The sequence below is a fragment of the Melanerpes formicivorus genome, unplaced genomic scaffold, assembly GCF_026170545.1.
Source record: "Melanerpes formicivorus ecotype bairdi unplaced genomic scaffold, bMelFor1.0.p_v2 SCAF_5, whole genome shotgun sequence".
Lineage (NCBI taxonomy): Eukaryota > Metazoa > Chordata > Aves > Piciformes > Picidae > Melanerpes > Melanerpes formicivorus.
The window spans coordinates 24,690,461-24,706,756 of record NW_027142357.1 but is presented as its reverse complement, the minus strand read 5'-3'; the positions used below and the strand labels follow the sequence as shown (position 1 = coordinate 24,706,756).

Sequence of the window (16,296 nt, the reverse complement as noted above, 5' to 3'; positions counted from 1 at the left end):
CACATGACTTCTCCCTCCCCGTTTGGAAAACTGCCCTTTTGCTGCTCTGTCTCTGCATCTATGTAAGAGCCTGCACTGGTTCTTACATACCTGTTGTATTGAAGTACCAGTCAAACCTGAACAGGGATTGCAGGAAGTCCCTATCTGCTCAGATGCCAACAGCAGCACCTGGAGCCGCTCCTTCCCATTTCTTTCAGGAGGGTCACTGTCCTGGTCTGGCATTCTGCCTGTACCTGCCAGCCCTGCATGGGCAGAAGCAGTCACAGTTCTCTGTCATTTCCCAGTAAGCCCATTTACTTCACAAGCACAAGAAGGCTGCTCCAGGCCCCAGCCAAGCAGGCTCCTGCCACCAGTGCCATTCCCAAATCTTTGTGCAACCCTCCCCAGGGTTTCAACATATTTTGATGCTGAAAATAACCTGACAAACACCAAAGCAGCTTCAAACCCTGCAGCTCCTTTCAAAAGGGAGCAATAAGTGTGCTGGGAGTGCCACCAGCATTGTCGTTTGCTCATATGCATGTTGGAGCGGGGGGAGTGCTTGCTGGTGTTGATAGTGTGGAGCACTAAGTATGCAAATAGCGCTAACTCATCTGGGCAAACAGCAATGAGGAGGCAAAAGCAATTCTATCTGCACCATCCTGTGACAGCTAAATGACAAATCTGGAGTTCTTTTCGCAGCCAACTTGATTTGAAGCCAGTTTGCTTTATTACCATTTGGATACTCTTCTAACACCTCATCACATCCAACTCCTAGGTCTGCTTTTCAGAGGAGAAATGTATCTGTAACACCTGCATCCGTCTCACTCCCTCTGTCCCAGATTCACATTTAATGGGAGCTAAGGATGTGCTTGGGGAAGATCAAAAATAGAAATATTCAGAGCAAGCTAATGGTTATCCTCTGAAATATAATAAAATTATGTTTAAACATCTACTCTGCTACAGCACAGATATGAAGACAGGAGTAGGAATGTACAGATGAGGCATCTTTGGGGAAGGCACACCACACAGCCCAGGGCCCTTCCATGAGTTCCACTAACAGCCTTGATAACTAACAGCAAGTAAGTTCAGTTAATTTTCTTGGGCATGTCTTTGATACATCTGCTTTGTACAAGTAAAATGTGATGAGCAAAGGGCTGGTGGGAAGCCAGGAACCATGGAAATCACGCCTGAAGCAGGCAGCATAGCCAAAGGACACAGTCCCTGCTTTTCATACTGCAAATAGAAGCTGTAGGTGATAAGATGGTGAGACAGGACCATAGTGCTCTACCCAACCCAGAACTGGAGACCACAAGATGTTTTGAGTAGCCCCAAGAAGCAAAATGGTTCACAAAAAGCAGTGAAAACAATGCAGAGAGGGCAGCTCCTGCCCTAATGATTCAACACAGTGCTTGGATGATATTTCTGGCCCAGGAGTTTCCATTGGAGCTGATCCCAGATCCTTGAAGGCAAGGCTCACCCAATTTGGGCATCCAACCTCCACTCCAACATGTGCCAGCAGTCCTCCATTACTCACGTACAGCTCACAAAGGCTAGGGGACAGCACATGTAGGAGTACATATGGCTGCAAAAGCCCTCACTATAGTCCTTTTCCATTCACAATTGGAGCTGTGGAAACTTGCAGTCAGTGAGACTACAAACTTAAAGGCACCAGGAGAGAACAAGGCATTGCCCAGAGCTCAGCATACTGCATGTGGGTACCAGGGCTTCCCACGGCAAGGGGCTTAGCATTGTGCTGCACCACCAGTGCCTGGTAGCAGATGGTGACAGCTAAACAATCCTAGGGACCCTGGGCATCAGAGAAGGTGCAAAGCTCCTGCTGCAAGCCGCTAGAGGTTCAAGTAGGTATGTCCAAGTCTTGGCCTAGTGCTGGCCAACCTGTGTAAGCTGATGGGCTCCCCTTGGCTTCAATAAGGAAAGGTGTTCATCTCCCAGCTGGCTTGGGAGCGGCATTCCTGAATCGGTTCAGCCAGCTACAGCTAGATCCCTGGCAGGGCAGCTGGAGGTGCCCCAGGGAAGAATGAGCCAGACCACAAGTTCATCTCTCCCTTTTATTAGTGTAAATGTCCCACTCCCCCCTCCTCTCCCCACTATTAAATACAAACCAAGAGCAGAGAGCTGCTCCTCAGTCACTTTCTCCTTAGGAGACATGCAAGCAAACCCTCTGCCATTCACATCAGCACCGAGCACCACGTCCCCTGCTCCCAAGGGCTGCCCTCTGGTGGGGAGGGCTACCACCTCTGTTGGGAGGCTCTCATCCAAGAGCTGCAATCTCCGACGTCCTATTAATACTGCGAAGGCCAAGGCGGCCAGGGTCATGGTTCCCATGGGGAGCAGCTCACAGTACATGAATACAGCAGGATCTGGCACCCCCTACATCCACTACCCCTGGGGCCAGGACTCCCCACCCCAACTCACCAGGAGCACTCCAACTCATCAAATTGCAAAACCTCAAATCCAACCTCCTTACTGCTCTTTTGGGGTAGCATGTTCCCCATCCTGCTGTCCCTGCATGATCAGGCCTATGCTCCAAGGGAGGGCACAGCCCTGTCCCAGGGTGTTGGGGGAATCATGTGGGATTGCCCCCAGCTCCATGGCAGATACAGTCTAACAGCAGAGCAGCCTTGGGCTCTGCATGACTGTGGTTGAGGGCGGATAGCAAGGAAGAGGGCAGCCCACTGCCCTCCAGCTGGGCAGCAGAACCAAGGAAGAGGGACAGAGCTGGTGGTGAACAGCTCTGGGGTGAGGAGCCAATTATTCCAGCTCACAGCTCAACAACTCTGGCCCCAGTTCACCATGGGATCTGCACAGCTGTGCCATGCCAGCAGGATCTGGGCACCCCAGGCTGGTGGACCCTGGCCTGAGCAGCCCCAGCCGAGCAAGTCACAAGCTTGGGCACCAGCAATTCCTGAAGCTGCCAAGAGGAGGAAGACAGACTTTGAGCAGCAGAAGAGGTGGGGTGGGCAGGCAGGCATGGCACATCAGGGCCAGCTTCTTCATACCCTAGGGTTCAGGTGCTGTTCCCTTGCTCCTGCTCAAAAAGCACCATGGCCAGCTGGGAGCGAGAGCCTACACCCTCCAGGCTGCTCTGCATGCAGCGGTGGTAGATCTCCTCACTGAGACGTGGATTGCAGGCCTGGTGCCGGTAGTGCTGCAGCAGGGCAGGCTCCACAGCCCGGAAGACGTGGAGGTTGGAGTACTTGATGAACATGTCATAGATGTCCAAGGTCTCAAGGATGTCCTCGTTCTCCTGCACGTCACTCACCATGCGGGTGCGTGCTGCCATGTAGTCGGCATTGTAGAAGCAGGCCTCGTGAAAGACATCACGGTCGAAGCGCCCCGCATCCCGCAGCAGGTCCAGCGTGGCAGGTGGCACCTGGTTGTGGTAAGCAATAGCAGGGTTGTAGCCCTGGAAGTGAATGGGGAAGAACACCTGCCAGTTGTTAATGGTGTTCATCCGGCAGCGGTTCAGGAAGTCAACAGTGACTTCTGTCCCCACACCCGCCACAAAGAAAAGCGTGTCCACAGGATGCTTCTTGGAGATTATATCCATGACCTTAATTTGGGAGGGTGCATCTGTCTTAACACTGATCCATGGGATCTTAACCTCCACATACTTGCGCTCATACTCAGTGATCTGGGCCTTCACGTGGGCAAAAATGTCATTCTGGGTGACCTGCTGTGCCTCAAAGGGGTCATAGATGAAGAGGAAGGTGAGCACTGCATTCTCACTGCTCTCAAAGGCAGCTGCCGCATAAGCCTCCAAAAAGCGTGCAGCGTGGTCCCGGTCATGAGCAGTCAGTGGCAGGATGACGTTGATGCGGCTGGCCTCTGTCACATAGGGCATGGGGATGATCTCCACCTCACTAAGGGGCCGCACTAAGTGCACACGCTTGGTGACAGAGCGACTGTGACCCTTCTGGGTGACCACCTCCACCTGGAGGTCCAGCGTGTATTCCATGCCACGCGTGGGGTCGAAGCGCCGGTACCCATTCACCAGCTGCTGCTTGCGGATGTGGAGCACCGGCTGGTACTTGCGGTTCAGCTCCTCCATGGCTGTGGCCACCACGTCGGCCACATCCGCCAGATCTGCGCCGCGCAGCTCACACTTAGGGGAGCCATCCGTGCAGGCATAGACCTGCTCCTCTGTGAAGTAGTCCCAACGCAGAACCTCAAAGCGAGTTTTGGGCTGGAAGGGGGGCGGGATGCCAACAGGCCATGTGGCACCATGATCTCCATCAGCAGACAGACTGCTGGCATTCTGGATTTCCAGCTGCAAGAGCAGAGATGGAGTGAGAGCCAAAGTGGGTGCAAGTAGGTCTTCCAGCTCTGGCTGCAGGCAAGCTGATTCCCAACACTCAGGGATCAGCCACTGCTGGCCTAAAGACCAGTGCCAGAAGAACTCTGCCTTCAGCCTGACTCCTGTCCAGCCCACTCAGATTTCCTCCAAATGGCACCTCAAATATGGCATGGCACCTCCATCATCAGAACCCATGCCCTCTCCCATCCTTCTCAGCCTTTGCTGGTGGACCTCAGCACCCTGCCAGCTTCATCATCCTGAACCACCAATGCAGCTCCAGGACCTATCCAGATCCAAAGCTGCTTCTCAGCCAGCACTGCTGACCCTGATCCCATCCCACAGCAGGTTCAGGTGAGAAACCCAGATGTTAGAGTGGAGAGGCATGACAGGGGGAGCCCAGACCCTCCTAACCAGGTCTCACCTGGAGTTGCTGGATTTCCTGGTAGGTCCTCTCAAGCTCCACCTGTGCGAAGTACTTATGCAGCCGGTACATCTGAAGGGGATCCAGCACGGGGTGGACAGTGAAGGCACTCTGGAATCGGAGGTCAGTCTCCCGCTCAGGGTCCACATTCTTTCCTAGCTCAAAATAGTGATAATGCAGGCCCTGCACCAGGCAGGAGAGATGGGTCACGATCAGCCCTGATACACACGCCCACTCCACCAGCTGCCAGCACAGCCAGATAAAAGGATGACAGGGTTACAACGGTGCTCCTCCCAGGACCTAGGAGTCCATGGGGAGGTGCGAAAACACACTGGGCCAGATCAGGCTCTTGAAGGCCATCCCCACTGCAGGACCTACCTCATGCTCCTCAGCACAGTTGATGCCTGTGTAGTCGATGATGCAACGGCCCAGCCACTCATCAGGCCGAGCACTGAGGATGTCGTTGCGGCAGCTCTCCAGGTGCTGCTGCAGGAGCAGGAGGAGGCTGCGAGACAGCAAGTAACCGAATCCCCCATAGCAGTAGCGTCCCTCAGTGTCCCCACCGATGAATTCCTCAGGACGGCCGAGGTAAAGGTGGGTGTCGATGCTGAGGTGGGCAACCAGGCGGCTGATGCGGTGTGCCTCTGTGTAGGTATCATCCTGCACCACGAAGAACCAGTCAAAATCATTCACATAATGGTCCAGAAGGTACCTGATGGTCTGGTACATGTTCCAGATGGGTCGTTCATCGCTGTGTGTCACCACTGTCATGCCATGGGGCATCTTGCGGCCCCTTGTGCCTGTGAAATACACCAGGCGCTCCAGGCGGTGGGCCAGCGTGCGGTTGACTGCCACTCCCAGCGTGTTCAGTGTGCTTTTGGAGGTCAGCACACCCACGAAGAGCCGCTGTCGCATTCCCAGCTCTGTGCTGATGTACCGGGTCCTGCAGGAGTGAGAGAATTTCTGGCCCCAGGGCACAGCACCTGACCTCAGCCTGCACCCTCCCCATTTCCCTCAATGGCACCAGCCTTGGTTCCTCTGCAGAAATTGCTCCCAGGTTTCAGTCACACAGGCAAAATATAACCCCAGGGGCACTGGCTGCCATTATGCCTGGAGCAGTGGTACAGCAGAATGAACCAGAGGCTCACAAAAGGCTGAGCACAGCTACGAGAGGAAAACAGTACTGCACGCTCCAGCTCTAGCAGGGACACAACCCACTAGGCACCCCACCACGCTGCCAGTCACAGCCAGGACTGCTAAGCTGGGAAGCACCCTGCCAGGTGCACTCCTCTCAAGCAGGCAGGAGAGCCCACTTTGCACTCCACAGAGAAGTCAGGCATCACTGGGGTGGCTGAAGCCAGCATGAGGCCAGCTGTGTCCCCCTCCCCACCACAGGCCCCAGCTGCCCATTCACAATGACTTTTAGGTTTAATTTTCCCAGCCCAGTGCAGTGTCAGGAAGCGACCCCCCCCGCCCCCCGGCCCCCAGCCGCTGCCTGGCACACACTGGCCCCATTCAACCCTCTCCATCCGCCCACCGCCTCGCCGGGACAAGGAAGCCCTTTCACTGCCTGTTCCCTGTTATCCCGGGGACGCTAGGATGGGCTGCAGGCTGGAGTTTGCAGCGTTGGCTGGGGATGTGCCACGGTGGGAGGGGTCCCTGTCAGGGCAGGGCAGAAGAGGGACTGGGGCAGGGTGCCTGGCAGTACGTGCTGCAGCAGGCAACCTTTGCACAGCAGGCAGCACCGCGGGCTTGGCGCTCTTCGGGGCGCTCCCGAGACAGGCAGCGCGGATAGGCGGGGGTGGGGGAGCAGGGAGAAAGAAGGGAAGCAGAGGGGAAAGGTGACTGCAGTTAGAAAAAAACGGCGGCAGCCCGGGCCATCTACAGAGCTGAGAGGATGCCGGGTCACCTGTAAAGCCCCTCAGCACCAACGCAGCGGTGGACAGGCAGACAGCCCCCAGTACCAGCCTGGAGAACAGGAGCTGCTAGCCCCCCAGTACCGGCCCACATTCAAGCACCCCAGGCTGGGCCACAGCTGCTCCCATCCGAAGCCCACTTAGCGCCGGCCGCCCTTCTTCCGCCGGTGCCCAGCTCCCCCAGCCCGGCCAGGCCCGCCCTGGTTCCCGCACCTGATGGCCTTCTTGGCGGCCCTGCCAGGGCTGGGCGGGCGATAGGGAACGACGCGGGGCTCCCAGCTGTCGGCGCCCAGCCCGGGGGGCACGGCGTTGGGCCTGCGCGCCGCGTTGCCGTTGGTGTTGCCGGGGCCGAGGGGCGGCGCGGGGCCGCCGTCGGGACGCGGGCGGGCGGCGGCTGCGGGACGCGGCGGCCGCCCGCAGGGCTCCTCTACCCAAGTGACGCTGAGGAGGCTGAGAGTGAAGCCCAGCGAGATGCCGATGGCCACCGGCCCTGCGGGCCGCAGCACCGACAGCACCAGCGACAGCCGCATGGCCGGACAGGGACCGGCAGCGGGACCGGGAGCGGGACCGGCGGCGACTCCGGCTGCCGCTGACGGCGCCGCCGTCCGACGTGTCACCCGCTGTCCCCGCCCCGCTCGCGTCACCGCGGAGCACAGCGCCCCGGCCAATGGGCCGCACCTCCTCCGCCGCGTCAGGGGGCGGTGCGGGCAGAGGACGGGCCGGCGTGGGGGCGGCGCCGCGTTGCTAGGAGAGCGCCCGGCCCGGCCGCCCCTCGCTGCGGGGCAGGGGCCAGGCACGGGGGCGGGGCGGGGAGAGAGACCATCCCGCCTCTGCCCTCTCCCGCCCAGGAGACGTCTCGTAGAACCGTTTAGGTTGCGAAGGACCTTCAAGATCATCGAATCCAACGGTTAACCCCGCACTACCAAGTCCACCACTAAACCATGCCTACATGTCTTTAAATATCTCCAAGGGTGGCCCGGGCGGCCTGTGCCAGTGCTTGACAACTTTCTCAGTGAAGAATTTTCTCCTAATATCCAACCTAAGCCTCCTCTTGACCAACTTGAGGCCATTTGCTTTTGTCCTATCACTTGTTACTACAGAGAAGAGACTGATCCCCATCTTGCTACAACCTCCTTTCAAGAATTTGTAGAGAGCAATGAGATCTTTCAGCTTCTTTTTCTCCAGGCTAAATAATCCCAGTGCTCTCAAACTGCTCCTTGTAAGGCTTGCTTTCCAGGCCCTTCCCCAGCTTCCTTCCCCTTCTTTGGACATGCTCCAGCAACTCAGTGTCCTTCTTATATTGAAGGGACTGAAACTGGACACAGTATTTGAAGTGCACAATCACTGTTCCTCAGAAAGGGCAGGATGTTGTTGGCCTTCTTGGCCACCGGAGCACACTTCTGGCTCATATTTAATCAGCTATTGATCAGCATCCCCAGCTCCTATTCTGCCAGATGTCTTTGCAGCCACTCTGCCCTAAGCCTGTAGTATTGTAGAGGGTTGTTGAGACTGAAGTGCAGGACTTAGCACTTGACCTTGTTGGACCGCGTCCCATTGACTTTGACCCACTGATCAAGACTGTCCAGATGCCTCAGTAGAGCCTTCCTACCCTCAAGTAGATCAACACTCCCATCCAACTTATTGTCATCTGCATATTTACTAAGGGTGCACATCGCTGAGGGGCAGATCACTGCCCAGTACCCAGCACTGGCCAGGCCACAGTGTTCAGTGGGGGGCAGCTCCTGGCCATGGCTGCCTGATGGCTCAGAAAGCATGTTTGGCAGGGTTGTGGCCTGGGTGAGGGGGAGACATGGTACCTGAGCCTGCTTAAGGGTGAATTTTCCCAGGCAAGTGCTGTGGGGCTGAGGCACAGCTGGCTCTTTGTTCCCAGCGCTGGAGGGGCTGCCACAGAGTCAGCTGGGCACAGCTGCTGTCCCTTCCCTGGGATAGCCCAACCCACAATGCTGGTGATTTTATGATAGTCTTGAAACACTATGTTCTCCTTCTCAAATTGCTTCCAGAATGCATGGGCAGTGGTGCTGGACTCCTCCTGGGTGTCCTCAAGAGATGATTTGTGGCTATGGGTAGGTAGGCTGGATGGGTCTGGGGCCAGGAGCAGTAAAGCACCAGCCACAGGCTGCAGAAGGAGCTGGTCATGATTGCAGCCTGGGGAGCAGGTATGCAGGAGAGCAAGCAGCGGATGGAAGACCTTTGCATGCAGAATAGCAAACTATGCTAGTGCAGAAGGAAAGCAGGCAGAGTAGCAGGAGATCCCAGCAGCAGGGACCTTTATCCTGCAAGTCGAAACAGGACTGAAGAGGAGGGCTTCTCCAGCAGAGGCCAGGTCACTATGCCCCTGCACTGCAGCACAGAGCCACCTGCCCACCAGCTGCCAGACTGAGCAGGTCTGGGCAGACAGAGCTGGAGGAACTGTCTCAGGGCAGAGTTTGCTGCATACACAGAGCCTCCAGCACACAGATTATCCAACCCAGAAGCTGTAAGGCCAGCAGCCCTACGTGTGTGATTGCACCAGGCATTACTGGATAAGAACAAGAAGGACAACCTGGCCTTTCTGCCTGCTCCCAGCCTGTGGCTCCACTTCCAGCATTCTCACAGCTTCTGGGGCTCTCAGGTACCTCTGGATTTACTCTGGTTGGTGGGGAACATATCCCACCCTCCCCATGAATACACATCCTGCCTGCCCTGGAGAGTGCTTTGACCACAGAGCATGGCAAGGAACCAAGGGCAGGCTGGAGCTCGTTTGGCTGGAGAGTCTCTTTCATTTTCTGGAACAAAGCAGCCTGTTTTCATCAGGAAGTACTTGGCAGCATCTCACCCCCCAGAGATACAGAACCATCATCCAAGCTCAGGCCTTTTTCTTTTGAAGATGCCAAGACAAGCAACAGGGGAAGGTGGTCATGTGGACAGCAGTTTAATGAAGAACATATAAAAACTAGAAACAGAAGGAATACAACAGAGAGGCCAGAATGGAAAAGATGCAGAAGAAATCAGTAGAGATTTTCCATAGACAATGACCAAAAAGCATATATGATCATAAACAACCAAAGTCACCTGTTTTCTGCATATGAGAAACACGTTAGGAATAGATGTATTTGATTTCCATTGCAGGTTGGAGTGTTTTATACTGATCTGAGTTTGTACTGAGAGGTCCAGACTGGAGAGAGTAGTGAAGTTTTCAGAAACAAGACTCTCAGCTCAGAACAACTGCATAGATATGAAGTTGTGGGCAAACAACTCCTCAGGATTTGCTTGGGCAGTGGCTGAGCCCAGGGCCCCCGTGCCCGGCCCCAGGAAATCCCACAGGGACCAAGGGCAGCGGTGCCGTTGCTCTGGCAGCCCCTTCACAGACCCCCACCAGCTGCAGCTCCTGCCTTTGTCTCCCCAGCCTTGGTGTGGAGCTGGGAAGGGGCTGCCAGGGAAACGGCTGCTGCTGCCAAGAGCCTTTTCCATGCCAGGATTTCCCAGGCGTCTCTGGGACCTGCAGCCAGAAGGTGCCAGCTCCAGGGAGTTGTGCCTCTGCAGAGCCCCATGTCCTCCCATCTACCCAGTAGGCCTGCATCTCCTGGGATCCGGCAGGGGGATGGGCAGGCAGCCCCCATAGGTCCCCCTTTCTTGGTTTGTCCTCTGTGAACGCAGATGCTGCGGTCCCCATGGACCTGGCATAGGCCACCTGCACACTGCCCGTCCCTCTGTGCTCTACTCCTGCCACCTGAACTGGTGCCAGATCCCGCCCCACATCGCCATGCACACACCTCACACAACTCTCTCCTGTGCTTTTCACACACCCCCACTGCACACTGGTCCTAGGGGCACAGCCCGGTGCACCATGTGCCACACTGCACATGTGGTCTTGTTTCATCTCCCCAGTGCATGGCCTGGTGCACTCCATGACAGCCTGGTGCATACCTTCCTGCACAGCCTGCACCCACTGCTTCACCTCCAATGTACAGGCTGCTGCACCCCAATCCACTCCCTGCCGCATCCGCTACTGAGCCCCCCACGCCCAGGCCTCTACACCCATAACGCCCCGTAACGCACGGCCCGAAGCCACCCCCCGGCCTGCCCCCGCCGCCGAGACCCCGCCCCCAGGCCCGGCCCCGGCCCCTCCCCCAGCCGCGCGCTGACGCGGCGCGGTGACGTCAGCCGGAGCTGTCCGCTCAGCACCGCGCGGCGGGCCGCGCCGCCAGCATGCGCGGGGGCCGGGGCCGGGAGCGCTGGGCGCAGCGGGGCCGCCGCCGCTGCCGGGCCTGGAGCGCAGGTGGGAGCGGGCGGGGCGGGGCCACAGGGGGTTGGGGTACACGTGGGGGATTAGCAGGCGCCGGGGGGAACGTGCCAGGTCCCTGGGGAAAAGGGCTTGGGCACCGGAGCTTGTGGCCCCACGTCCCAGGGAGAAAGCGCGGTTCCCGGGATGGGCGTGCAAGGCCCGGCGGAGCAGCCCACGGGCCCCTCTCCCTGAACAAAGAAAGGGGGCGGAGCGGACCCGCGCCCCGGCGGCCTTTGCGGCCGTCGCTTAGCAACGCCGCGCCCGCCCCGCCGGCCCGGAGTCCGGCAGCCCGGCGGGGGGCAGCGGGACCGGATGCGGGGCGGCGGGGAGCGGTGGAGGGGAGGTCTTTGCTGATGCGGTGCTCCGAGCGCTGCCTCTAGGCCCCTACGCCACGCTGTGCCCTACGGGGCGCGGAGGGGAGGGCAGGGGGGCCCGGGGCAGGCCGTGGCGGGGAGCCCGGGGCTGCGGGGAGGGCGGCAGCAGGTGGGTAATTCCCGGCGCCAATGAGCAGGCGCGGGGCTCCCCTAGCAACAGTGCCCGCGCCAATGGGCGCCGGGAGCTGCCTGCGACGCTGCCTGCGGCCCTCCCCGCAGCCCCGCCGGGATCAGGCTTACAGGCGACCCTTCCCCGTCCCCCCGGCTCCGGCCTGGCGTAGGTTGAGGGGCAGAGAGCAGCACTTCGCAGTCCTCCCGATGCTCTGCTGGCCGTGTCAAACGCTGCCAAGCCCTGCCGATATATGCCCTGCCATGCCCTGCCCATGCCAGCCAGACGACTGTGCCATGCCCCATCCCTGGCCCCTTGGCACTGCCCTCCATTCACCCCACATGGCATTGCCCGTCCTCGCCAGCGCAGTCAGAGCTGGTGTATTGCTCCTGGGCACTGTGGTTAAAGTCCAATCCTACTTAGTGTTCTCCCTAGGGGCTCAGCAGAGCGGGCAGGGGCCCAGCACTCGGCTGCCCACTCCTTGCCCTCCTGTTTCCCTGGGATTAGACATTATGCTCGGCTTTCTCAGGGGATTTGCCTTGGCTACTGTTTCCTTCCCCAGACAGAGGGAGGAGGCCAGGGCAGGGGAAGAGGGGCCAGTGGAACCTGGCCCAGGCAGCAGCAAGTTGCTGGGCAATAAGGAGCCATGGCTGCAGCCTCTACCCTCTTCTTGCCTGCTCCTTCTTGGTGCACTGGTTTTGTGAGCTGTCCCAAGATAGCTGCTTTAACGTGGCATTTGGAAGTGCTGGCACTGGCCCAGTGACAACCAGTGACAATAAACCCATTTAAAACCAACTGAGCTTGGAAAGGCACCAGGGAAGCAAAGGGATGCTGGAATTGACCCCAGGTGGGAGCAGGCAGACGGCTGCTGTAATTAGGTTTAAGCTGGAGCTGGATCAGTCTTTGCAGGGGATTATGACCCCTCCATCTGGGTAGGCGCTGTGGGGGGCCCAGTCACAGCCTGTTCAGTGGCTAGGCATGGCTGCAGCATTAGAGGTGAGTCGTTTGCTGAGGGGCAGTGCCAGCCAGGGCTGATTCCCCCTCCAGCCCTATGGGTCCATGTGGAAGGGCTGGATGCAGTGTGGGGGCCCACTTTTCTTTTACAAGGACACTAGAAGCTGGAGCAGGGATGAAAAATAGCCAGAAATATGATTAGAGGATTGGAGAAAATGCCTTGGAGTACAAGCTTTAAGAGCTCAATCTGTTTAGCCTATAAAAATAGAAGACTGAGGGGTGACTTAATTACCAAGCATAATTACTTCACAGACATAAAATACCAGGTTGTGGATGTCTCCCTTTAATCAGACAGGGAAGGGGCACCGGTGAGCCAAGGGCAGGAAATTGAAGCCACAGACAAATTATAAATCATCACATCCTGGCAGTGAAGCTCCCCAAGGATGTGGACAGGCTCCCTGGGGACAATGTATCACTGCAGCCACCCACTGGCTGATGGTGTGTGCCCCTGCAGTGCCCATGGACAAGGCCGTTACCCTATTCCCTGACCTCCTCCCCAGGTAGCAAGTGGCCAGAGCAAGTTTTCTGGTGTCTGAGTGTGAGTAGTGGGCATCACTGTCAGCCATGTCTCCATGGTGCCTCTATTCTCCTTCTTTCTCTCACCAGCTGGGCTGAGTGCCAGGGTGCAGTTTTGCTGGCAAGCCATGGGGCAAGAGCAGAGATTTTGATGCCTCTCTCGGGAGTTCCCAGAGCCATGACTGCAACTGTGCAGACACTGCGGTTCAAGCTGCTGCCACATGAGCCAGGCCAGGAGTGGGGGCACAGCTGTCAGCAGGAAATTGAGCGTCGCTACCAAGTGGTGCCCTCTGTAGTGTGTGCCATGTGCTGCCTCTTCGGCATCATCTACTGCTTCTTTGGTGAGTCAGACCAACCCGGTGGCTGATGGGGCAAGCAGGGACAAGGGCAGCGGGGAATCAGGGCAGGTGCTGGCCATCCACCCCCTGACTGCAACCATGTCTCCACAGGCTACCGTTGCTTCAAGGCTGTCATGTTCCTGACGGGGCTGATGTTCGGCTCCATCATCATCTTCATGCTGTGCTACAAGGAGCGAGTGCTGGACACACAGCTGAGCGTGGAGGCCTCAGTGGGCATTGGGCTGGGCATCGGGGTCCTCTGTGGGCTGGTCACCATGCTGGTGCGCAGTGTTGGCCTCTTCATGGTGGGGCTGCTCCTAGGGCTGCTGCTGGCAGTGGCCACTCTGGTGGTGATGGAGCAGTTCTACCACCCACCAACTGTGTGGATTCCCATTGCACTGCTCTTGGGTGTGGGAATGCTCTTTGCCGTCCTCACTCTGCAGTGGCAGCGCTTCTTTACCACCCTCTCCACCGCCGTCTTTGGCAGCGCCATCATGACCGTCACCATCGACTACTTCATTGAGCTCTTCCTCCTGGTGCAGTATATCTACGAGCGCATCAAGGTGGCCCCTGCTCGCCCTGTGTGCTGGTACAGCTGGGTCATCCTGGGGGTCTGGCCGCTCCTCACCACACTGGGTGTCCTGGTCCAGTGGAAGGTCACAGGCGAGGGTTACTCCCACACAGAAGGTGTGTGAGGGCTGGGAGAGATGGACATAGAGTGGGGTGGAGGCAGGAGCTGGGGGGCCTGGGGACTGAAGTGGAGGTACACAGTAGCTGGTTTGCATGCACAGATGAGGGGGTTGGGACTTTCTGGGGGCAGAGCATGCAAGGGGAGGCCTGGGCCTGAAAAGGTAGGGCCCATTTGTATGTGAGATTGGTTTGGTTGTGTCCCTGGTGCTCACGGGCCCCTCTGCTCCACAGTGATCATCAGCCGGCAGCAGCGCCGCGTGCAGCTGATGCGCATCAAGCAGCGGGAAAACCGGAAGGAGAACAAGAAGAAGCGGAGACCCCACCACCCACCACCCCACCAGCACAAAGCCCACCCACCTGAGCCTGCCTACCGCCGCAAGCCCAACCCCGTGCGCCGCTTCGATGGGGACGTGCTCTCCCCCGTGAGTCCCGCAACCAGGGTAGAGATCTTCCCCAGCCTCCACGGCTCTTCCTTCTCCATCTGGGTGGGGTGGGGTGGGGTGTAGAGAGGGAAGAGGTACCTGGGCATCAGCTGGCATCTGAACTCCTCAAGAAATAAGGCTGGGGCATCCTAGGGACTAGGCATCTCAGGAGGGGCTGAGGTGGGATGTGCCCACTATGGAGCACTTCAGCATTTGCAAGCAAACTGGTGACCAAAAGTGCTGCGGCCACTGTAGAAACAGGTGGGCAAGGTGTGAAGCATGTGCCCAGGGAAGAGATGGGGCTGTGCAGCCCATTGCAGCCAGACGTTGGTGGGTCTGAGTGCTGGGATGGGTGGGACTGCACAAGGCTGATTCTGGGTGGCTGCTGCAGAACTTAGGGTGAGGTGGAGTGGGCCAGGAGAGGAGTCCTCCTCACTTTCTGTATCTCCTTTATTGAACAGAGCTACATCCAGAGTTTCCGAGAGCGGCAGACAGGACCATCCCTGAACAGCCTCATCACCAGCTCCCATGCCGTGGTGGACCTGGACTATGACTGTAGCTCCACCGTGCCCCTCACCACAGGCTCTGGCCCTGCTGTGAGGGTATAAGCCAACCCAATGACCTCGAGCAACACCAGCACCCCAGCCTGCTCCAAGAGATCCCATGTGACACAGGCAGGGCTGTCCCCTTGGCCCCAGGGCAGCTGCTTGTGGCTTGGGGCTGTGGATGGAGACCTTTCCTGGGGATGTGTGGAACTTGACTGGGCAAGCCCTGGCTGCCCATGTGGCCTGGAGGTGCTAGGGGGAGCTCTCCATCAGGGACTCGTCCCAAGGACCAGGAACACCAGCGCCCATGGACGTGCAGTGCGAGTGGCTTTGCTGGGGTGAGGGGTGTCTGAGCCCTTGCTATTGTGTGTTTGCCCAAGGCCTGGGCACACTCATTCTGCATCCCAGAATTGCCCTCCCCATATTTGAGTCCTTTTCCCAGACAGCACCAACCTGCACCTGCCCCCCACCTCATCACACCCCCCAGCAGCTCCCCAAGTGCCTGTGCCCCATGTTCCTTCCTGAAAGAGCAGGTCCTACAGCCCTTGCCCCTCCAGGGACTCCTCTGAGCATGTGCGCCCTGTCCCACCCTGGCCCCAAGAGCAGTGCCCAGGCAGTGCTTCCTAAAACCTGCTTCCTTAGAAGGTACCCCCCCCATCCACCCTCCCTGCTTCCTGAAGTGGTTTGTCTCTCCCACTTTTCCTGAGCTGGACTGGGGTGGTCGTGGGGCAGAGATGGCTCCTGGAGTGATGCTGGCAAGTGGTGTCAGTCCAGTGTGAGCTGTGCTGGCAATGTGTACCACGTGCATCTCCCCTAGACTGGATGGGAGACAGGACGCTGGATCCAGCCTTTGGGCAGAGGCTGGGCTGCCTCAGGGACATGGGAACCCCTGCAGTGTCAGAGGCCATCGCTGTTTTACTGATGACTGGATTTTACAGTGGCTGGGGGGGGGCCCTGGGGTTGGGCCGGGCAGGGCAGGAGCCCCTGCCCAGAGCACCACTGCAGGCAGAGGCTCCCACCTTGTAGATACTTCTCTTGCTGTGATTTGTATTAATTTATTATGGAGTGAGCCAGGACTAACCAATGGCCAGGCAGGCAGGATGGTGGCAAGACTGGACCAGGGTGCACCTCTGCTTTGGGAGCCCCCCAGCCCAGCCTGGCCAGCCTCCCTGTCCCAGGAACTGCATGTTTCTGCCAGGCCCCCCCAACCCCCGCAGCACCGCGCCGCCCTTCCCCTTTTCAGTATCTTTTGTAAATGTGCCAAATGCTGCTGAGGCCACGGCCACACAGTAAAGAGCCTTTCAGAGCCTGGTGTGCAGGGCCAGGGATGGGGGTGAGGGATCCCCAAGGACTGCAGTCCCTGGGAGTG

At 58.2% G+C, this 16,296-nt stretch overlaps 2 protein-coding genes across 3 annotated transcripts; one reads left to right on the top strand and one right to left on the bottom strand.

Moving 5' to 3' along the window:
* Positions 1–1,891: 1,891 nt before the first annotated feature.
* On the bottom strand, positions 1,892–7,188 carry CHPF (chondroitin polymerizing factor). Its single transcript, XM_068138798.1, has 4 exons — positions 6,848–7,188; positions 5,097–5,661; positions 4,719–4,901; positions 1,892–4,270 (listed from the first exon to the last, which is right to left on the bottom strand). Exons 1-4 carry the CDS (start codon positions 7,162–7,164, stop codon positions 3,008–3,010), a joined length of 2,328 nt encoding a protein of 775 aa, XP_067994899.1. The 5' UTR covers positions 7,165–7,188; the 3' UTR covers positions 1,892–3,007.
* Positions 7,189–10,830: 3,642 nt separating this feature from the next.
* Positions 10,831–16,233, top strand: TMEM198 (transmembrane protein 198). Of its 2 annotated transcripts, none has more exons than XM_068138797.1 (5): positions 10,831–10,913; positions 13,023–13,273; positions 13,382–13,957; positions 14,192–14,382; positions 14,844–16,233. In XM_068138797.1, the coding sequence occupies exons 2-5, from the start codon at positions 13,084–13,086 to the stop codon at positions 14,988–14,990; spliced, it is 1,104 nt and encodes a 367-aa protein (XP_067994898.1). In that variant the 5' UTR covers positions 10,831–10,913; positions 13,023–13,083; the 3' UTR covers positions 14,991–16,233. The 2 variants fall into 2 exon arrangements, with proteins under 2 accessions (XP_067994898.1, XP_067994896.1); XM_068138795.1 differs by having other exon boundaries at positions 14,192–14,400.
* Positions 16,234–16,296: the final 63 nt, after the last annotated feature.

Coding starts and splice junctions, on each gene's coding strand:
- CHPF (XM_068138798.1), bottom strand. CDS start 7,164: ATGCGGCTGTCGCTGGTGCTGTCGGTGCTGCGGCCCGCAGGGCCGGTG. Junction 5,662..6,847: donor GCCGCCAAGAAGGCCATCAG/GTGCGGGAACCA, acceptor TCACTCCTGCAG/GACCCGGTACATCAGCACAG. Junction 4,271..4,718: donor AGGAAATCCAGCAACTCCAG/GTGAGACCTGGT, acceptor CTGCTCTTGCAG/CTGGAAATCCAGAATGCCAG.
- TMEM198 (XM_068138795.1), top strand. CDS start 13,084: ATGCCTCTCTCGGGAGTTCCCAGAGCCATGACTGCAACTGTGCAGACA. Junction 13,274..13,381: donor CATCATCTACTGCTTCTTTG/GTGAGTCAGACC, acceptor ATGTCTCCACAG/GCTACCGTTGCTTCAAGGCT. Junction 13,958..14,191: donor GGGTTACTCCCACACAGAAG/GTGTGTGAGGGC, acceptor TCTGCTCCACAG/TGATCATCAGCCGGCAGCAG.